The sequence below is a fragment of the Hyaena hyaena genome, unplaced genomic scaffold (genome assembly GCF_003009895.1).
Source record: "Hyaena hyaena isolate Hyena2069 unplaced genomic scaffold, ASM300989v1 scaffold_509, whole genome shotgun sequence".
Taxonomy (NCBI): Eukaryota; Metazoa; Chordata; class Mammalia; order Carnivora; family Hyaenidae; genus Hyaena; species Hyaena hyaena.
The window spans coordinates 290,777-314,422 of record NW_024081142.1 but is presented as its reverse complement, the minus strand read 5'-3'; the positions used below and the strand labels follow the sequence as shown (position 1 = coordinate 314,422).

General features: G+C 41.4%; 1 protein-coding gene across 1 annotated transcript in view; it reads right to left on the bottom strand.

Moving 5' to 3' along the window:
• The window catches only part of PELI2 (pellino E3 ubiquitin protein ligase family member 2), a 195,363-nt gene that overhangs the window by 134,754 nt on the left and 36,963 nt on the right, over nucleotides 1–23,646 (bottom strand). Inside the window, exon 2 of the mRNA XM_039255137.1 lies at nucleotides 6,936–7,065. Coding sequence (XP_039111068.1) covers nucleotides 6,936–7,065 — 130 coding nt within the window. The remainder of the gene's footprint in view (nucleotides 1–6,935; nucleotides 7,066–23,646) is intronic.

Sequence of the window (23,646 nt, the reverse complement as noted above, 5' to 3'; positions counted from 1 at the left end):
CACCAATTCACATTTTCACCAACAGGGCAATTTACATTCCTAGTGCGTGAGGGTTCCCTTTTCTCCACATCTTCACCAACACTTACCTCTGGTCTTTAGGATATCCATTTTAACAAGCATAAGGTGGTATTTCATTGTGGTTTTGATTTGCATTTCCTTTATCATTAGTGTCCTTGAGCACCATTTCATGTGGCTGTTGGCCGTTTGGAGGACTCCTCTGAAAAAAGGTCTATTCAAATTTGTGTCCATCTTTCTAAATCAGACTGTTTTGTTACCGAGTTGCAGGAGTTCCTTAGGAGTTCCTTTGGATATTAACTTCTGATCAGATAGAGGAATTGTAAATATTTTCTCCTACTCCTACTCCGACCCCCTCTCCATTCTGTTGGCCACTTCCTTTGCTGTGCAGAAGCTTTTTAGCACAGTGGAGTGCCACTCATTTATTTTTGCCTTTGTTGCCTTTGCTTTTAGTGTCAAGAAATCATCGCCAAGACCTAAGTCAAGGAGCTTATTCCCTATATTTTATTCTAGGATTTATGGTTTTAAGTCTTACACTGAAGCCTTTAATCCACTTTGAGTTGATTTTTGTGTATGATATATGATAGGGGACCGGTTTCATTCTTTTGCATGTGGCTGTCTAGTTTTCCCAACACATTTTATTGAAAAGACCAGCTTTCCCCCTTTTAATTACTCTTGGCTCCTTTGTCACAAATAGACCGTATATGTGTAGGTTTATTTCTGGACTCTCTATTCTGTTCCACTGACCTACACATATGTTTTTACGGCAATACCACCCTGTTTTGATCACTGTAAGGTTTGTGATATAGTTTGAAACCAGGAAGCCTAAGGTCTCCTGCTTTGCTCTTCCTCCTCAGATTGCCTATTTGGGGTCTTGTGTGGTTCTATACAAATTTTCAGGTTGTTTATTCTACTTCTCTGAAAAATACTGTTGGAATTCTAACAGGTACTGCACTGAATCTGTCGATTGCTTTGGGTAGTATGGTCATTGATGTTAGCTTATGCTCATGGGTTAGAAGAGTTATTCTTTCCACTTGTGTCTTCAATTTCTTTCATCAACATTTTATAGTTTTCAGTGGACAGATCTTTCACCTCCGTTAAACCTATTCCTATTTTATTCTTCCTGATAAAATTGTAAATGAGATTGTTTTGATATCTGTGTTTGTTACTGATTTTTGTATATTGATTTTGTATCTCTCAACCTCACTGAATTCATCTTTGTTCTGACAGTTTTTTGTGTAGTCTTCAGGGCTTTCCATATATAATGTCATTTGCAAAGAGACCATTTTACTTCTTCCTTCCCAATTTGGGAGACGATTTCGTTTTCTTGCCTAACTGCTCTGCCTAGGACTTCTAGTACCATATTGAATAAAAGTATGCAGAGTGGGCAGCCTTGTTTTATTTCTGATCTTACAGGAAAAGCTTTCAGTTTTTCACAGCTGACTATGAGGTTAGCTGTGGGCTTGCCACATATGGCCTTTATTATATTGAGGGACATTTCTCTGTACCCAGTTTGCTGCATATTTTTAATCATAAATGGATGTTGATTTTTAATTTTTTTTTGTTAATCTTTGAGATCATTGTGCAACTTTAATCTTCTACTGTTAATGTAGTATATTTGCTGATTTGCAGAAGTTGAATCATTCATTCTTGCATCCCAGGGATAAATCCCACTTGATCATGGTGCATGGTCTTTTTACTTTACTGTTGAATTCATTGACATTTTGAGAATTTTTACACCTAGGTTCATCAGGGATACTGCTGTGTAATTTTCTTCTCTTGTGTCTTTGTCTGGTTTTGGTATCAGGGTAATGCCAGCCTTGTAAAAAGGAGTTTGAAAGTATTCCTCCTCAATTTTTTGGAAGAATTTGAGAAGAGCTGTTATTAAGTCTTCTTTAAATGTTTGGTAGAATTCAGCAATGAAGTCATCTGGTCCTGTACTTTCAATTAGCAATCAAACCCCTCAACAATCTCCTTAATACTAACTGGACTGTCCAGCCTTTGTTTCTTTACGATTCAGTCTCAGGCTGTGTTTCTAGAAATTTTTCCATTTCTTCTATGTCGATCAATTTGTTGGCATACATTTGTTCATGATAATCTCTTATTACCCTTTTTATTTCTGTGGTAGCAATTGAAATGTCTTTCTAATTTTGAGTCCTCATTCCTTGGGGAGTCTAAAGATCTATCTTTATCTTTTCAAAACATCAGTTATTAGTTTTTTTGATCTTTTGTCTTTTTTCTCTCTGTTTGTTTCTGCTTTGACATTTGTTATTTCTTCCCTTCTACTAACCTTGGGCTTAGCTTGTTGTTCCATTTCTAGTTCACTAAGGAATGGGTTTAGGTTGTTTGGATTTATATTTTGTTAAGATAATTAAGCTGCATTCCAGTCTATAAATACAAATTATTTTAGGTGTGTACTCCTGTATCATACCCAAAGATATTCTGGGCTACACTGTATTACTCATTTTTTTTACGATTGATTCAGAATGTTCATGCTGATGGGCTCTAAAATGATAAAACTTTTCCAAACCTTGTTGCCACTTTATAATAAAACGAAATTCTTGAACTTACAAACATCAAAACACCAGACACCACTAAAGTCAAGAATTATAGTCCATTAACAATGAAAGAAAACAAAGGTAAAAAAAAAAACAACAACCCACTCTTTAAAAGCTGCATTAAATAGTCTGAGAATAATGATAAACAGATGACTCCCTGTAGCACAGAAGTCTGCAGCTTCACAATGACTGCACATTAGAGATACGCCACCCACAGCACCGAGACCCAGGCTGGACAGACAGTATTTCAGGAGCAGAGCCCACGACAGCCTACGAAATTAGCTTGAACTGACGAGCTTACGCTGCAATTTATATTAGCATTCCTCATATTACTACTGTATTATTCACGGGTAAGGAAGGGCATCAGTATCACCCAGGAGGCCATCGCAGCGCAAACGGCCCAAGGGCAGTCCTGGTTGCAATGATCACATGAGATAGTTCTTTCTCTAACACTGTCACTTGGAGACCATTGATATTTTCCATTCTGAAGTATGCCAACTGGAACAAAATGATCCTCAGTTACTTTTAAGAAGTAAAAATGCCCAAAACAGGAGATTTCAACAAAGCACAGCCTAGCAGGGAAAACCATGATGAGGAGTTTTCCTATGTAATGTTGCTAAATTTAAACCACGTTGCTACCAAAATAGTCACCATCACCACCACCACCACCACCACCAGCACCACCAGCACCACCACCCTATTTACTGATTAAGAGCAAAAGGGCTGTCCCACAACCTTAAAAGGAAATGAACAAAAATGGACTTAAATTTTCAGTCCTATTATATCACACCCTTCAATGTTTCCTTTTTTTTTTTTTTTAAGTTTATTTATTTATTTATTTTGAGAGAGAGAGGGAGAGAGATAGAGGGAGGGAGGGAGGGAGACAGAAAATCCCAAGCAGGCTCCACATGGTCAGTGCAGAGGCTGACACTAGGCTAGAACTCACGAACCATGAGATCTGAGATCATGAGAACCTGAGCCAAAATCAAGAATTGGATACGTCACCAACTGAGCCACCCAGGCACCCCTCAATGTTTCCTTTAACAAAAAAGCCCAAATCTGTATTCTGGATATCTCTGCTCTCCTGGCTAACTCCTCCCAACCCCTCACCTCCAAGTTCACGTGCCATGCCCTCAGAGGCCCTTCCCTGTCTACCCAGTCCAAGCTCTCACGCCTTGCCCTCATCGTCCTTCCCATGGAAAGCTTCATTGTCGTTTCCTGGACTGCACACCTCACAACATGCAATTTGGCACGCATTAATACGAGCACTTACCGTTTGCCTCCTCACTAGACCACGTACTTTGCACAGACAAGGTTCGCACACTGTGGCATGTCCAATACCTAGTATGATGCCTTGTCATACGAAAGTGCTAGATAAATATTTTTTTAAGAAATGAACAGTGAATAAATTGCTAAATGCCAAAAACAAGACTTTAGATTTTCTTTGAACATATTGTATACCACGCCAAGTATCTTGGAGTATTACTATTTCCAGAGCAAATATGCACACAAATAGAGATCACACAACAGTAGCACATATTTACTGTCCTCATCTGACTTTGCTTGGACAGTGGCATGTGTGGAAGACTAAGGGCCCCATTTTCCAGCAGCCACTACCATCAACAAAGGAGTACATCCTGATGCGCCCCCAGGCTGCAGGGCAGAAGGAAGAAACAGCACGGAATATGAGCATCTGGCTTCTTGACTAACCACGGTAACCAAAGCTACCCTTTGAGATCTCCTGTTTACAACTCCAATCAAAGATGACCCTTTTGTTACCAGTATTGCATAATCCGAAATTTCAGGGCAGACAGACCACTGTTGATTCAGGTCAAACAGCTTTCATCAAGTATACCACAGACCCGGGCATTCTGACAGGGGATGGGGTGAGCAAGAAAGAAGAAACAACAATCCAGCAGGGTCTGGGAAGGGCCCAGAGGCCAGGCCTCACCAGGAGGGGTGCTGACAGGTACTGGAGAAAGGAAATCCAGGGTGAGGTCAACACATAACTGGAAAAGCTAAGTGGGCCAACAGCCACGACAAGAGTAAGGACAGTCTAAAGGGCCAGCTGACCAGGAGTGAGAGTTTGAGAGGGAACAGAGGGAACAGAGGAATTTGTGAGCAAGGTGCTAGGCTCAGGTGGGATGGAATGCTGTGTGTGAGGCCCTCATTGTACGGATATAAGGATGAGTAATGTGCATAAGGGAAAGGCTACCCTAATCTTTAATTATGTCTCCATTTTTGTTTTTCTTTTTTAAGCCACAATCATTTGTTGCTTATAACCAAAGTATCCTGCCTGATTCAGCATGGCTCCTGCCTGTAGACAACTCATTCGTTTTATAGATGAGGAAACAGAGGCCCTGAGATATAGGATTTTCCCAGGCTACAAGATGGAAGAATTCCTCCTCTACTACTAGTAATACGAAGACCATAAACACAGATTGATTTTCGAATTTAAATAACTTTAGGTAAAATTCAGTTATAAAAAGTAAAAACCTTTATGAAAAGTTAAAACTGGAGCACACAGAGGTAGGTAATGAGTTAGGGAAAAGTCAGTGATCTTCTGATAGTGGAATATCTATTTCATATTCCAGCTATATTTCATATTCTATCATAACATGAAGCCTGAGCAATCAAAGATTTCTTAACATTTTTTTAAATATCCAAAGCCATGGTATCAATATAAAATTGAAGATTGAGGAAAATAAAGTTACCGAGCTAGACGTAGGAAAGACGAATGTCAACACACAGACAAATAAATGGAAGGACCAGGCCCATAATATCAGAACTTTTTTGGCTTAAAAACTTTTGTTTTTATCAGTCTCTTAGGGTTTGCCTCTCTGCCTGTTTTTATCTTATTTTTCTCTCAAACACAGAGAACAAACTGAAGTTTCCTGGAGGGGAAGTTAGTGGGGAGATGGTCTAAACGGGCGATGGGCATTAAGGAGGGCGCCTGTGATGAGCACTAGGTGCTGGAGGTAAATGATGAATCACTGAATCTACTCCTGACACCAATACTACTACTCTGTACATTAACTCACTTGAATTTCAACAAATGAGTTAGGAAAAAAACTTTTGTCTTAGTATCCTCCAAATATTTTTGGACTATAAAATACTTCTACTTCCTTAGCCCTCCAAGATTCTATTATTTCACTTCCTCCTTTTCTCAGCATCTTTGTAAATCTGACTTCTTTTGTTTTCCTTATCAAGTGTCCTTCCCTTTGTAAAACCTACTTTACTTCCCCTTCTCTGGCCAAAAGTTTGGCTGCCACATAGTTATCTTTCCTGTTTTCCTTGTTGTTTCCTATTTTCTGATCTAGCCATTCCCTCATTAATACAAGATAATCCTAACTGGTACATTCTAGCAAGTTTTTCCATGCCACTGCTTCAGAAACAGCAACAGGAGGTTTTTAAATAAAAACATTAAGAAAGGGTCATCTGTTTCTAAGACTGACTATCAATACCACACGTGCTTCCATGAAGCTATTCAATTTTCTCTGAACTACGGGTTTTCAGTAAAAATGGCAATCAAGTCTTATTTTTTCCAGATGGTCCAAACCCATTATGATAAACATGTATAGCCAATGCGCCATATGGAAATTTCAGGTAAATCTAATTTTTCTAGTAAAAGAAATTACATTACACCTTAAATAATTTAATTAAAAGAAAAAAACTGTCCTATCTCAATAGGTAGACTATATCAACCAGAATGGAAACTCAGGTGTCTCCCCATTTATACCTCAGAAAATAAAATAGTCATTAGAAATTTACATTTTATAGACTTCAAAGCTATGAGAGGAGATATAGTAAACTTCCTATGGCACTTAGCTCTGTTTACTTCCAATCTTTCTAATAATGACCCAAATTCCATGTACATGTACACTGTGTACAGCTATTGCTCAATAAATAGAAGGAAAATGACAAATCTTAGTGAGGTTTCCACCAAGACTTAACACAAAAACTAAGATAAGGAACATCATTTATCTTTCAATACAACTGTTCCAAAGTGACGTATGTTGGTTCCACTACATGCCTAGCAGTGGTCCGTCAGAGGGTAGCAGGATGGGAGGGTCTGCCCACCCAACCACTCAGGGGACACGAGCGATGTTTGGAGACCTGTTTGGCTGTCCTAATAGGATGGGAGTGGGGAGGATGTGCTACTGGCATCCGGTGGGTCAAAGCCAGGGATGCGGCCACATATACAATACACGGAGCAGCCCTTAACTGCCAAGAATTATTTGGCCCAAATGATTGAGAAACTGTCCCACAGGGAAAACAGACGGAAAGAAAAGAGCAGCAAAGACCAGGAGTACCCCAAGTCACCGTCCGCCAAGGCCTTCCCCCTCTGTAGGGGCCACCTACCTTGGAAGCCTGTGGTGTGGATATCACGTGGACTGTGCTGGGTTTGACTCCATTAGCCTTCGGCCGCTTATAGAGAGCAAATCTGCTTTTCCTCCGGCCTCGGTCTCCATTAGGTAAAGCACCATTGTACCTATAAACAAAGATGAAAGAGCTCATTTACTTGTAGATTTTTTCAAGTTTTAAGAATAAAGGATAGAATAAAGGAAGCGACAGGGATGGTCATAAAAAAAACTGCCCACTAAATGCCCCACAGAAGAACGGGCTATAAAATAGACTTCAGCTGTAATGAAATTCAAATCACTTCCAGAAACTTAATTTAAGGGCGATGTACAAAGTAATTATAGGTTTCCTATTCTATAAAGTCAGACTCTTCAAATCTTTTTGGAAGGAGACAGTATAAATAAGCAAATGAGAATTCTGCAGAGGCTGTATTAGTGCTGGCTCAATTTAGCAAGTGTGGTTCTAATGGACCCCAGAGAAACACTCAAGAAATATTTTTAAATGAACTAGTTAGAAAATAGCATACTAATTAAACCTCATCTCTCACTCCCAAATCATGTTAATGTCTTTAGGATCTTTATTTGTAAGAAGACCAAATTTAGGTACTTGCAGTCTTAAAAGTTCTGAATTCTCTACATTCATTCCCATTGCTATTTGAACCCTATAGTGTCAGGTGAGCAAAAATACTTGTGAAAATTAAACATAAAATGGGATTTCACAAGAGCATGGCCCATAAAGAGGCCCAGAAATAAAAAAAGAGGAGTTTTAGTCCAAACTGTCAAATAACTTAAAAAGTCATCTGGAAAACAATGTCCTTAATGTAGAGCTCTTCCCACATTAACACCTGAAGTGAATACCAGCAATTAAAAGATATGCTGGGGCGGGGGCACCTAGGTGGTTCAGTCGGTTAAGCTTCTGACTCTTGGTTTCTGTTCAGGTCAAAATCTCGTGGTTTGTGGGACAGAGCCCCGCGTAGGGCTCCATGCTCACAGCACAGAGCTTGCTTGGGATTCTCGCTCCTGCCTCCCTGACTCACACCGTCTCTCTCTCAAAATAAACAAACTTTAAAAAAAAAAAAAAGAAAGAAAGAAAGAAAAGAAATGCAGGATTGGAGTTAGTGTTTCCGTTTTCAATTGTAGTTCTAACTCGATTAATGGGTCCCTGTAGGTTCTGACCAAGGTCTCATGTTGCCACACTGACATGACTATTCTCCGTCTCCTTCTTTGGAGAAGTTCCTTTAAAGAAGAGAATAGAAAGAAGGATAGGGAATCTTTATTTTATTTTTATTTTTTAAAATATTCTTATTTATTTCTAGGAGAGAGAGAGAGAGACAGCATGAGCAGGGGAGGGTCAGAGAGAGAGGGAGACACAGACTCTGAAACAGGCTCCAGGCTCTGAGCTGGCAGTCAGCACAGAGCCCGATGCGGGACTCGAACCCACGAACCGCGAGATCATGACCTAAGCGAAAGTCGGATGCTTAAACGACTAAGCCACCCAGGCGCCCCCCCCCTTTTTTTTTTTTTAAATAGGATAGGGAATCTTTAAAATTTTACATAAATGGGACAGCTCCTTCAGAACACCAAAGTTGGGGACAGCACATCTGGCGACTTGTTCCTCTCCTGAAAGTCCTATGGTTGCCTCTGCTGAGCCCCTCACAGAAGTACGCCAAGGCAAAGGGACACCAGGCTCACTGACACTAAAAGTTGGAACAAAAGGGCTTTTTGTTTTACAATTTGGTAGCTACAGTTTGACGATGGACTTAAATTATCACTCAAAGTTATTCCTGCTGTGTTTTTAATCTGCTCCAATTTCCATCACAAAGGAACATCCACTACATAAAAGTGTCTCCAGAATAGAGATGATTTATTTCAAGTCTCCTTCTTCTGAGGCAAGATCAAAACAAACATTGTTTTCTTACCCGTATCTGTGATGGCTACTATAATGAATGTACCCATGAGAAAACCACGATTATAAACCCACTTTGATTTAACATATTTCCAGATCACTTACATCAAGATGAAGATTTTGCAGTAAGAGAAATATGTGTAAATCAATTAAAGCTAGGACTCTCAACAATTTAGAGGGACATGTTCACCACTGAAGCCTTGAGGCAAATGGTACAAGGTCTGGAAGGGTTTCCTGTGCCCCTCGTGTCTCCCCTGCTCTCTGCCGCATCTTCTAAGTGTATAGTAACCTCGCAAGAGCGGGTCAGATGCTTTTCCGGGGTCCGCTCACAACTACACTCCCTCCTCAGGAATCCATCCCTTAACTCCCTCAGATGAGCCCCAGCACCACGCGTGAGGGAAACGGCCGGGCAGCACCCTCCCCGCCACACTGTGGCTGAATGGCTGGAGGCGGACATCTGGCCGGCACTGGCCAATGGCGTGCTCATCCCAGGAAGCACAACAGTGGGACCGAGACACACCCTGCCAGTGTCTGTGGATGGCCAGAGCTGCAAAACAGAAGTGCACCGACTGTGGGGATGTCACAACGTGTTACATGACGAAGCAGCAGAGAAGCGAGGGACGAAGCAGATGAACAGAGACAAGCAGCAACAAGAGACAGAGAGAGGGTCCTTAGGGCTTCTAGTGACCCAGATGTACACTGACCCTTGTTCATGAAATCCTCTCTAGTTTCAGCTAACTCAAGTTGGTTCCTACTACCTACGGCCCCAGAGTCCTATCTACCATAAAGGGGAGGATAAACCCACAAAACCCAGAAGTGTCACCTTCCCACAGAAACATGTATCTTGCCGGAGCAGAGATGCCTGCAGGGTAAGTGAATTGTATGCCAGCCTATACACAGATTTCCTATGTACTCAACCCGTCTAGACAATGCTCAGTAAAAAATTCTATTGAAATAATTAAGGTATCAGTGGAAAAGCCAGTGTCCCAATGAGACAAGTTTCTAATTAGGTTAAGTGGCATGGCATTATGAATGTTGAATGAATGGCCAAGTACTAGAGTTACAGCGAGGAGTATCAGCTTCCCTGTCTTCAGATCCCTCCACTTAAATGCAAAGAAAGGCATAAAAACAAGTGTGATAAGACACATCAGCAACAGGACGCACTAGGGCCCAAAGCACATGGGAAGAGGCATGAGGGAAAGCTGCACGGAGAATACAATGCTTGAATGGTCTCTTTTTGTCTGTCAAGTTTATTTATTCATTTTGAGAGACAAAGAGAGCCTGAGTGGGAAGAGGGGCGGGGGAAGAGAGAGAGGGAGAGAGAGAATCCCAAGCAGGCTTCACAGTGTCGGCACAGAGCCTAATGTGGGGCTTGTACCCACAAGCCGTGAGATCCTGACCTGAGCTGAAACCAAGGGTCGGACACTTAATTGACTGAGCCATGCAGGCGCCCCAATGCTTGAATGGCCTGAAATGTGAACAAGGCTAAATGGGGAAGGTGGGGCAATACTATATTCAAAGGCAAGGAGTACAGGCAGTTCAGTACTCTGACAGCAGAGTTCAAGGGAAGAGAGGTCTTGGGCCAGGGTCCAGGTTACCACAACAGCCTGGTACTCCATAAGTGGTATGGCTTTTTACCTGAAGGGAGTGGGGAGCTGGTAAGGTTAAGTAAAGGGCTAACACGATTGGGTAGAAAGCAATCACTAGGGCAGCACAGCGCAGGAGGGACAGCCAGACTGGAGTCAAGATGACCAGACGGCAGAAGCAGCCTATCCATATGGGAGGTGGAGTGGGTCACATACTGGCCCCCAAGTAGATGGGACCATGTCCCAGAATGTTTGGAAAAAGGGTCTTTGCAGATGTAGTTAAAGCTCTGGAGGTGAAATCATCCCAGGTCACTGGAGGGCCCTAAACCCATGAGCAAGCGTTTTCATAAAGAGACACACGGGAGGTTTTGGGGGGGTGGGGGGAGAACCAGGGGAACACAAAGGCAGAGACTGGGGTTAGACCCTCTCCAACCAACGAATGCCTGGAGTCACCAGGAAGTGGGAAGAGGCAAGGAAAGACCCTGCCCCCCCATCCCCACCCACCGGACTCCCAGAGGCAGCACAGCCTTGCCCGCACCATGGCTCCAGACTTGAGGCCTCCAGCCAGAACCGGGAGAATAAATTCTGTCCCCTTCAGCCACCAAGTTGGTGAGACTTTGTCCTGATAGCTTCAGGAAACTTTAACGGTCTGAACCCAAGCAGCAAGGAAAGGAGTTGAAGGATTAGACAAAACCTGCAGAGAGTTGTTTGCAGTGTTAGATGAGCATCAGAATCACCAGGGAAGCTTGACAGAACTATGTATACCTAGGTCCCAAGGGATCAGGTACAGGGCTCCAGGTGTGCCCACTGTCAAAGGTGCACAGGGGACGTGTACTTGCAGCCACTGCCAAGCTCCTTGGTTCTGAAGACAAGTATTGATGGTATTTGGAGACCCGTTTGGCTGCACAGAGTGAGGGACAGAGAAAGGTAATGGCATACAGGCCTCTGGCCTAGGCCGGGGTGGGGTGGGAGGGGGGTGGCATTATTAGGAAGACAAATGGGAATTACAGGGATATCCAGGGAACGACATGCAGGAGGCAAGAGGAGTTACAGACGTGGCTGCTTTCACAGTACAAGTGTGGCAGTTAGAGTCATGAGTGTAAATGGGATTTTGCAAGAAAAAAATGCAGAAGAAAGAAATGAAGGACAGGAAGGCAAGGACAGAGCCTAGAAAATGCGTCCCTTTAGAGAAATAACCCCTCCTACTATAGTCACAGGCAGAAGGAACAGGAGAAAGTTATGGAACTAAAGACAAGAGAATTAACAGTGGTTAATGAGTTAAAAGGCCACTTCATAGAACAGAAATGCACTACCATGATCTAGAAGAGACCAGGTCATTGGTGACCTCCTCCATCTTCAGAGCGAACAAGTATACACGCCAGCCCTAGACCCTGGGTCTCCCTCGGAGCCTCCCCTCCCATACCTTCTCCTCACAGCCAGGAATCTCAGGAGAGAGCTCCTCACCCACTGTCTTGTCTCCAGTCCTCACGGGCTGTTCAATCCACTACCATTTGATCTTTGCCCCAAATCTGAAAGTGCATTTGGGGAGCACCTGGGTGGCTCAGTCAGTTAGTGCCCGACTCTCGGTTTCAACTCAGGTCATCATCTCACAGTTCATGGGTTTGAGCCCTGCATCAGGCTCTGTGCTTACAGTGTGGAGCCTGCCTGAGATTCTCTGTCTTCCTCTCTCTCTGCTCCTTCCCCCATGCTCTTGCACGCATGCTCACTCACTCTCTCTTCAAATAAACAAACATTAAAAAAAGAAGTACATTTGGTCATGTGTCATGCCACCACCCTGTCCAACCCCCACCCCCACTCTGAAAGTCCCCCACTAGCTCTTGTATCAGAGTGGCAAATCAGAGATGAACACAGATGCCCATGACTTCTCCCAGTGAGAGGTGAGTCTAGCCCCCTCTCCCTACACCCATGCTGGTATGGGACTCGCTTGCCAACAGGATACGGAGGAAGTGATGTTCTGGGATTTCCCAGGCCAGGTCTGAAAACGCCTCGCGGCTTCTGCCTGGTCTTTCGTGAGCCTTGAGCTGCCACGGAAGAGCCCTGGGACTACCATGCCGGGGAGGCCACACGCAGGTGCTCCAGTCAGCAGTCTCGGCAGAGCCCAGCCTTCCAGCCCCCAGATAAGGAACCCGTCATGGGTATGAAGTAGTCTTGGACCTTCCAGGCCAGCCCATCCCTCAGCTGACGATCACCGAGTGGTACCACATGGGGCAGAGGAACTGCCCAGCTGAGCACTGCCAAATTCCTGACCCTCCAGATGTTGCGATAAATAAGCTGGTTGCTGCGTCAAGCCAGTAACTGGGGGGTAGTTGGTTACACTAGAACAAGCTCCAATACTCCCTTCTCCCTCATCACAGCCCTCCTTTGTCCCCTGACCTGTCGGACGTGGTCCCCTCCTCTTGAACACCATCACAGAATCTTCCCCTCCCACTTCCTGCCTCCCCATCCAGCCCAGCTAACCCCGGGGAACGCCAAGTCCATCCTCACCACCTGGCACAGTGCACGGGGCTCACAGGCACTGAAACCCGCCCAGGGTGACTATGTGACAAGATAGGACCATCTTCCATTTAATGGAGTAGAGCTCAATGACGTGATTCTGCCTATAAAGGCAAAAGGCTCCTTTCCAAGAGAGAAGGGCAGAACATTCCCTGGCCTGAAAGCCCGTCAGCCAGTCAATTTGTAGAAATAGTATTTCCAAGTACTGCTGACACACCTGTTTTAGCTGAATAGGATTTAAAAAAAATTTTTTTTAAATGTTTATTTTTGAGAGAGAGAGGGAGGGAGGGAGGGAGAGGGAGAGGCAGAGAGAGATGGAGACAGAATTCAAAGCAGGCTCCAGGCTCTGAGTTGTCAGCACACAGCCTGATTCAGGGCTTGAACTCACAAACCGTGAGATGACCTGAGCTGAAGTCAGACACTTAACTGACTGAGCTGCCCAGGCACCCATGAACAGGGGTATTTTGATTCAAATCCACAAGCTGCTTTTCAAGTTTCCCATTAAAAAAAAATTCTGGTGACTTTAAAAGCATCCGCTTATTTAGTAAGTGATGAAAATTTAACTCTTCACATATGCAGAGCAAATAGTTGGTCTTAACAGTAAAAGTATGTGGATGCTGTGAAGGACAATGAAAACCCTGTTTAAGAAGCCTCATATACCGAGGGTTTTCCCTGCATGAAGATTCAGAGTTCCTATGTTTTCAGCAGTAAGTGCACAGCACATGCTACGTTCCCAGAAACACAGTGAGGGAGCTGTTATTACTCCCAGTGGACAGGATGGTTGGAACACACACAAATTTGCACAGCAAGGGAAGGGCAGGCAGAACCAGAATCCACACCTGCTTCTGTCTGACTCCAAGCACCATTCCTTCCAGTAGATACTGACAATTTTTAAATATGAGTCATTTCTTGGCATACAACACAACGATAGAGTCTTAAGATGCCTGCCACCTAAAAATGCATTTGTCAAAAAGAAGTTTCTACAGGAAACGGCGAGAGACGTGTACTAGGAGCTACTGGTTACATTTGGGAGGCATCGCATTTGATCTCAACCAGCCTGAGCACAGAGCAGCATCCACATGGAAGTGGGGAAGAGGATGTGGGGTACACAAGTGGAGGCATCATCAGCATCACAGAACCACATTCCAGGAGCAGCTCAGCTTCCCACTGCAGCCTGAACATTCTGCCCTCCCTCAAAAGCAACATTTCTGTCACTTGCACAGACAGATCACAGGCGACTACTATAACCAAAGTGGACTTTACATTGCGGATGAACAGGTCAGCGACCCTACAGCTGAGAGACATGACGGCAGGGCACAGAGTCTGATAAACACTTGCAACGTGGCACCTGCCTGGACACAGCACACACTAACTCACCGTGAGCGAGAATGCACTAGTGGAACTGTAAGAAAATGCACATAAACCAATTAAGTGGCTGACACCAGCCTGACATGATCATGGCCTCGCTCAGGATTTCATCCGTCATAACACATCTGGATTTGCCGAGCCCGAATGAACTTTATACATAAAGCCCTGGGACCCAACGGTGTTGATTTCTCTGTGCCTAACAAATAGATGTTCATTTCTAACCAGAGAACTAATTATGGCAGCACCAGAAAAGTCTATCCCCTCTGGTGATAACCTGCCCCTTTAAAACATCAGTTCATTCAGAAAAATCTTCTTGGGCTTGCCCTTAAAATGAGAATTCTCAACGTCCTATTTCTGGTTGGAAAGGGTCTTTGCTTCAAGTAGCTACTTAAGGTCCAATCAATAAGAAAAGAAGATGCTCACTCAAGAATGCATCCCGTGACGCGCGTGGAGTCAGCCCTCAGGGCCGGGGCAAAGGGGCTAAGGGTACAAACTAGACATCTTGCCTCTTAACAGAGTCAGGTGAGGCAGACAAGGTAATAGAATCAGAAAATAATAATGAATGCTAATGAAATTGAGTTAGAAAACAATGCAAAAAAAAATGAATCCAAACATTAACTTTTGAACCTGGACATGGCAACAGGCCTTGCCACGCCCTGCACACGGGATCCCTCATGACCCCTAACGGGTGTCTGCCACAGTTGACCTGTGTGATGGCACAGGTTAACCTTCATCTTACACCGTTTTGGATGCTTTTGAGAAGTGTCCTTTTTATCTGCATCAGCCCCCTACCTCCACATGGTACCTTAAAACCGAGGAGGGGCTCAATAAAACAGTCCCCATGTTCACCTGGCGATACTGACAGGAGTGCAGGGACAAGAGATGGGAGTTCCAGCTGCAGCCCTTTTCCTATCCTGTGCGGTGAACTCACTGAAGATGGGCCTGTTTCTTCAGCTACAAAGAGAGCAACACAAAATTACAAATTTCAAAAAGATTCCTAAGCCTCTTCCAAGCATTTCAAGTGCGCATGGGTCCAGAAAGCATCACAGCCTACCAAAATCCTGTCCTCTCGCCTAAGGAAGGTGAATGTTCCAGCCGTTACTGACATGATGGTCTTTAACAGCCGTCACGGTTCCAAAAGCCTCCCTGATCTTCACGGCAGCTGTATTTTCAGAGTTTGCCTTTTCTTATCTTGAGGTGTTTCAGCTTCCCCATGCCAAAGTATTTCCCAAAGTGAAATAGTAAAAGGTATTAAAAGTTTCTTGTTTTTTTTTTTTTTTAATAACAGGAAATCAGTACTACCTCCACCCCAGGAGGTTTTAGGCTGTTCTTCCTGGGTAGGTAGGAAGGCAGAACATTCTATGGTTTGGATGCCGCCAGTGTGCTGGGAGAGGGGCTCAGGAGAAGCATGGGCCCAGCCTGCCTGTGCCATCACTCTTTCCTGCATCTATTCGATTCCTATCGCCTCTGGAGGGTCAGCACTCCTTACCTGCTTCCTCCTCCAACCTGGTCATTCAAAAGAAACTATCCTGCAAAGCAAATCCAGTCTACCTAAAAAATAACGGTTTTTTTGTAAACCATTCCCTTATCTCATGCTTAGCCATTTCCTCCTTGGGGGTCTTTCTCCTCCCTTTTTCATCAAATTGGTACCTTTACTGATCACACAAGTTGTAGGTTGTTTTTTTTTTTTTTTTTTTTTTTACTGTATTGAATTTTTTATTGTTAAGCATTGCTGGAGGGCCAACAGCAGAGCATTTTTCACTGAATACTTAAAGATATGCAGAGCATCAGGACGAGGGAAAACTGTGTTACTCTTTAAACATTTAAGACTACTTCTTTTATTCCGCCATTGGCTCCAACAGTCCAAAACACCTCAATTAAATATGTATTAATCTTACTGTTTTACAGCAGAGAATCAATGGCTTATCTTAAAGGTGAAAACTAAAGTATTAATCTTCAGTAATTTGGTTCCTAACAGAGAAAAGATCACAAGGAGGAAAAAAAAAAAAAAGTGTGGTCAAAAATGGATTTGATAGCGTACAAGATTTGTACCATTCAAGAACCAGGTAACGATTTATCTAATTCTTGAATGAGTACCATCTTACACTCCACACCTCTTTACATATTTCACCATTTTGAAAAACCTTAAATCCCAAATGTTCCTTCTTTATCACTTTACCAGTTACTTATTTTAGCCTCTCATCACGTAAATTAAGGTGATCAGGAGTATAAATTGTATGTGGGAGACTGAAATATTGGTCCCTGTTCTTCACTCCTCCCTGAAGACATGCACTTAGCCATGACTTTATAGCTCCAGTTAATTTCCTTGCCCTGGACTTTAGGTTGGACCACGTGACTTGCTTTGGCCAATGGGATGTTAACAAATGTGATGCAAGCAGAGACTTGAGATGTGCTTGGAACTTGGGATTATCTTCTGGCATCTCTGTCCCAGCCAGCTTGCCAAGGAGAAGGAGACACACCTGGAAGAGAGAGTCCAAACCACATATATGCAGCATGAAGCAAAGCCATTCTACCATCGCCTTTACCAACCCATGGATTCATGAGGATAAATGATTATGGTTTTAAAAGTCGCAGATCTGGGGAATGATTTGTTACGCAGCATTATAAGGCAAAAAAATGAAATGATGTTTGGAATTTCAAAAGCAAATTAACTTAAGTAGCTTCCTCAGTATGGAAAGACTTTGAGCTAAAGACACATAAAACATCAAATGTATACCTAACATTTTATATATAAAGACTCTCTCATTCTGAAGATTAGAACTCCAATGTGTCCCTTTTTAAATTAAGAAAAATGGATTTAAAAAAAGTATACTTTTTAATGAGGGGAATGAACTATCAAACTGTAGATCTTCTTTTCAATAAATTATGTCAATCAAAAGCTGTGGTCCCTCAAGTCAGCTACATGTGTAAATAAGATCTTAGTCTCTAAAACTCAAATTTAGACATGAAAGAATCAGGATAAAATTACTATCTGGCAAAGTACTGATTGTTTTAAATCTGTTTATATACAACTTCCACCACAGTAAGGGCTCTCTAAAACTTGAACATCTCAAATGCTGCCTAAAAAGAGAGCATCTTAAACTAGCATTGGGCCCATCATCTAACATGTACTAAAGCCATGGGCATTTCAACCAAAGAACCTGATGTACAAAGAGTTTATAACTGGTCCAAAGAATTAAGGCCAGAAACTGAAACTAGCATTGGAATCTTTTCTGTATGATAAATACAGATAAACAAGTTATAATTATTCTTAACTGAAATATTTCCCATCTCTTTTCCTTTTTTAAAATTTTGTGAAGAATGACACGAATATATCCTTTACAAATGTATCCTAATGCTTACTTTAAACCTTTAGCAAATGCACCTGGTATTTATAAATTCCTAGAAATATAGACATGTCCGAGCAAGCAAGCCCAACTTTGAAACCTTGCTGGGCAACGCCTTGATGAATTAAGAGATACATAATTGATATTGTGTGTAACAACTAAGTTCAAGAGGATTATACAATATATTCACTTGAATCAATTACCCTTGGCAGAATGAGGAGAGGGAACTGTTTACACCAAATATAAATAAATGGGCTACAAAGCATAAACCCATTGGTGGTTCTACATCATGCATATTGAGGCTACATGGATGCAAACACTTTCACAGAGCTTTTTTTTCCAAGATTCTTTTATTTCTAGAACACTTACATATAATAGTTGAAATGCAAGATTGGAAAATAGTAGTATATAAAATCAAGTTTATTTCAAGAAATGAAAGCATTCTCTAAAAATCACACTTTAGAAAAGCAGTAGTAGGCAAATCAGGTCAATTACACAAAAGGACTTCTGAGCAACCAACCTTCAGTGCTATAGAAGCAGATGATCTAGAAGTTAATTTTTGGTTTGGCATATTGGCCCGTCAACTGCAAAAGAAAAAACTCCTTCACATTCCCCATGAAAATACATTAACTTGTCAATTACACAAATACGTTATAATTTAAGTGGATACTATGAGTCACTCAACACTCATGTACACAATCTGAATACAGGGAGCATCTTATCAAGAACTCAGAAATCAGAACGTAAAAGGTTTCCTTCCCATATCTCCCAACTTACAAATTCTTAAAATCTAATATTTCTTAGGAAATTTCTAGCCATATTAGAGAGGCAAAGTTTGAGAGCTACAAGCGACCTCAGCTATATCCTGACTGACTGTAAAGATCTGCATTATCCACTGCAGCCATTAGGCACATGTAGCTAATTATATTTTAACAGAACCTAAAAATGCAGTTCTTCACACTAGCCACATTTCAAGTGCTCAACGGCTGGATGTGGCCAGTGGCTACCCTACTGGACAGAAGGGCTGTTGGACCTTTCCATCATCATAGAAAGTTCGATTGGACACTGCGGAAATAGATGTTCGAGTCAAATCGAGAACTTTTGAGGCACCTAGCCATGTTGGTAGTAGGTTCCTGAATCTTTGTTCAAATTTTGCCCTCAGGATTTCTAGAATTTAAGTTTTGGACACTGTCTCTAGAAGAGCTCTGCAGAACAGTGCCAGGGTCTAGAAGACATTCTCAAACTCTATCTTTCTGCTTGAAAAAGAGGTTTTTCTATTTGGTAATTAAGAAAATGTTCTACTGCCTTTGAGAGAAAGGAAAGTTTCTGGCATCAAAAAGTGTATTTTGCTTGAGGCCTAAGCATTTTCTCTAGGGACGCATTTTGGAATGTGCAATGGAAGTTCTTGGGAAGTGTGATTCACTTACAAAAATACACTTCATAAACAACTTCCAAATTCAGACATCATATAGATACTAAAAAGGAATTTGATAAGCTTTATTACAGATTAATGTTTTTAAGAGTCATGAAGATTTCCTTCCCACAATTATTTAAAGGTAAAACAGTAAAAGCATTTGTGTTAAAAATCAGGAACAAAATAAGGATGCTTATTACCATCTTTACTAAACACTGTTCTAAAAGTCCTTGCCTAACTAAAAACATTGAATTAGAAATAAGTATTAACTGTAGAAAAAGATACAGAATTAAGCGGTATTGCTATAATAATGAAAACAATGGATTACCTGAGAACAAAAACCACAAACCAATGGAACCAAAAAATATTCCAAAAGTAAAACTAGTTGACTATATAAGAAAGTAATAGAAGATGAAGAAAGGGCTACAAGTCAATGGGAAAAATTGGATTATTCAGTTAATTATGTATTGAAACTGACAATTTTAAAAGGAAAAAAAAGGTATTTAGAGCTACATCTTATCTTCCACCACAAAATTCTGAAATACTCAAAAGATAAATGTGAACAATAGTCACTAAAGAAAAGCAAGGTTGATCACTGGTTCAAGCATATGAAAAACAATGTTCTACATACACTGGAAAAAAATTACAAAGAAAATGACAAGTATATTTAAATATGTAAAAATCTGAAATTCTACACAGCAACAATTATAAGAATACACATCCAAAGCCAAAAAAAATACTAGCAATAATATAAGAACTTAATACCTTTAATAGGTAAATGTTTTTAGAAGGAAAAAGCAGACATTCCCATAGATACATAATAGAAAAACAGGCAAAGAACCTGAATAGAAAATGCAGAAAAACAAACAATGGCTAATGAACACTTTTGAAATGTTCAATCTCATCAGTAATCAAAGAAATCCAAACTAAAATTATTATCTGCCAGGGGTGGTGGCTCAGTCAGTTAAGCATTCGACTTCAGCTCTGGTCATGATCTCACAGTTTGTGAGTTTGAGACCCACACTGAGTTCGGTGCTGACAGCTCAGAGCCTGGAGCCTGCTTCAGATTCTGTGTCTCCTTCTCCCTCCCTCTCTCTCTCTCTCTCTCTCTCTCTGCCCCTCCCCTGCTCACCTCTATCTCTCAAAAATAAATAAATGTTAAAAAAAGTTTTTAAAATAAAATTATTATTTCCCAATAAAATTACTAAACTATTGAAGTGACCCAGTACTCTAATACACCTGTGGTGAGAAAGTTAATTGATATAATTTCTCTGTAAAACAATTTAGCAATGTGTATCAACACCCTTATAAAAGTACTCATGTTCTTTGACCCAGTAATTCTATCTTGAGAGAACTATTCTCTAAACATAGTTTTGAAATGTGAGTTTTATGCACAAAGATGTTAATTGTGTCATTATTTATAATGGCAAATACCACAAATAACCCAAATATTGAATAATATTGGATTACATAGGCCCTATAATTCTACATGATGAAACTGTATTTTCCACAAATTCTTAATAGCAATGAAAAAGGATTATAAAAACCAGAATACAAAATGTACATACAGTATCTTTAATATGTTCAGTTACTTAATATTCATAGGAAAAACTGAAATATAACAATATATTAAATGATTGTTGCTAGACAGTGTAATTATGTAAGCTTTTATATTTTTATTTTCCAAAGGTCTATGTTGAACGTATTTTAAAATCAGAATAAAAACATTTTAAAAAGCATGTTAAATAGCCTCATTTTATTTCTAATGGCATAGTACTGATAAATTTAGATCTGAAACAAGACCTAGAAATTTAAAAAAATTAAAAAATAAATCAACCCGGAGGATGGGAAGATTTAAATTTATACTCAGTAGAAGGCCATAAGGTATCTTAGATTGTTACATGGTCACATTCACAAATACCACTTGTGCAAGGATCATCTCCAGCATATGATTTGGACTTGGTTTTTCCATAGCTGGGGAACTGGTTACTCCACAAAAAGCTCTTTGCACCTATCGTTCTTGGACTTAAGACATTCTCAAGTTCTCTACTTCTATACACACTTAATTCTTTTATGCAGAATCTTAATCAAATTTTTACCTTTCATAAATCATCATTACATAAAAATGATCTCTAGGGCCTAATGACCTAGGCCTTTGAGAAATTTAAATCTAAAATCTGCTCCTGCATTAACTCCTAAAAGGAAGAGAATTCTCAGATTCTCAGCACCCCTAATCAGGCAACAAACTTTCCTTTCTCTCACCTGTGTCTATTGTCCTGATACTTTCTCTGCAGATGAACAGGGACTTGGGCTTTATATTTACACTTTGACAGATAACAAGTGACAGCAGGAATTACAGGCAACTCATGGAATCAAGAGCCTGGTGTGCATATTAATCTTGGAGGTAGATCAGGATTTTTCCTACTGCCAAAACCAGTATATACAGAACCCGGTCTTCCAGAATAGTTACAGCAGCACTACTCAAGCCAAGAAGTAAAGTCCCTTTACAGCCATCGTTTTACTACCATAAGGAAGAATGAATGTTACAATTATAAGTTAATATGGTCACAAACGCACTGTTTCCTTTTAATTTACTTTCTTGGTAGATTAATGATGAGCTACAGTAAAAGAGGAGCTAGAAACGAAAAATGGAGGTCAAAAAACCACAAACACAGTCAGCAACCTTTCTCATACTGACCCGAGGGAGGCCTAAGGAAGACCTGTACACTGCAAGAGATAACAAGTTCCTGGGACTTAACAGTAATTGCAACGAAGCTCTGGCTTCCTAGAAAGCTCCAGAAAGGAGGCCGGTGAGGAAGCCCCAAGCCCTGGTCTCTGGCTTCCCTCCCATGGAGGAGACCAGGCATGGTCCCTGCATACTCATTCTTCCTCCTTCCTCTTAGTAAAATCATCACAATCACTGTCATGTATATAATGCTTCCTCTGTGCCAGGCACTGCCTTGAATGTTCTACATAGACTGCTCAGTGTAATCCTCACCACAGCCTTGTGATGTGGGTACTCCTTTTACCCCCCAGTTTTTAAATACTTCTTTATTCTGAGAGAGAGAGAGAGAGAGAGAGAGAGAGAGAGAGGGAGAGAGAGAGAGAATCCCAAGTAGGCTCCACACTGCCAGCACAGAGCCTGACACAGGGCTCAGAACCACAAACTGGGAGAGCATGACCTTGGCTGAAATCAAGAGTCAAACGCCTAACTGACTGAGCCACCCAGAGCTCCTGCCCTTATTTGAAAGACAAAATAGGCTCAGGGAGGCTAAGCAACTTCCCCAGAGCCTCAAGGTCATTCAGTGGCAGAGCTAGAACCCTCCCAGTTTCCGTTGCCGTAGGGTGCGGTCATGTGACTGTTTGGGACAACGGAATAGGACCACAAGTGATACATACAATTTCTGGCTCCTCTCCTTACAGTTGAGACCACTCTCCCTGCCCTTCCTCTTCCCTGTGGGCTAGAACATGGCTGGAAAATAGGACCGCCTGTAGGACGGGAGACCAACTCTCCAAGTAACAAAACAAAAGGAACCTGGCCTCCTCAACGTCCCTGTGAACTACTGTAACCATGGACAGCTCAAGGGTGGGCTATTTCAAGAGAGAGGAAATATCTATTGGATTTCCAGATATGTTATTTTAGGTATACAGTAAAACCTTGGTTTGCAAGTAACTTGTTCTGCAAGTGTTCTACAAGATGAGCAAACATTTCTAATAAATTTTAACTTGATAAACAAGCAATGTCTTGCAATACTAGTAGTACGTGATGCCAAATGTCACATGATCACAACTGAGCCAATGGTTCTCTCTCTTGTTCTCTCGCTGCAGATTGTGGGTGATCATCAATGCAATGTCACATTTCTGTGAAATCCTCAAAAGGGGGCAAAAATAAGTGTCACTGGATAAGTTCCTTGTTAAAGGTGAATGGAAAGAAAAAGATTGCATTGAACCAACAGACAGCAGTGATTCCGTTAGTGACAGTCAAAGTCGCCCCACACAGTCACCCTTCTCTCTGGTCTCCCTCAGCCACGAAAGTTTTCAAAGCCAAGTGCAGGTTAATTTTTATACTTTGTATTTTATTACTTCATATTAGAATAACTATTACTTTTTATTAATTATTACTAATTATTTTATATGAATATTTTGGGTTCATGAAATGAATCATCTGAGTTTCCATTATTTCTTATGGGGAAATTCGCTGTGATATACAAGTGCTTTGGATTACAATCATATTTCCCGAACGAATTATGCTCATGAACCAAAGTTTTACTGTATTTTGGAGTATCTTTAAGAGACTTTTGTTTTTAGCCCCAAACTTGCCCCGTTTTCTTAAATAAGCTCCACTAGTAATTTGTTTCTCAATAACTTTGTTCTCAGCTTTGATCCAGATAACAGCTATAAACTTACTGAACGCTTGACACTATTTTAAGCACCTTACATGTGTTAACTCATTTAATCTACTTAACAAAGACAGGGGCATGGGGCTTGTTAATATCCTCCTCCAACAGAGGAGAAACTGAGGCACTGGTTAAGCAACCTGCCCACCATCACAGAGCTGGGGTCAAAAACCAAACACT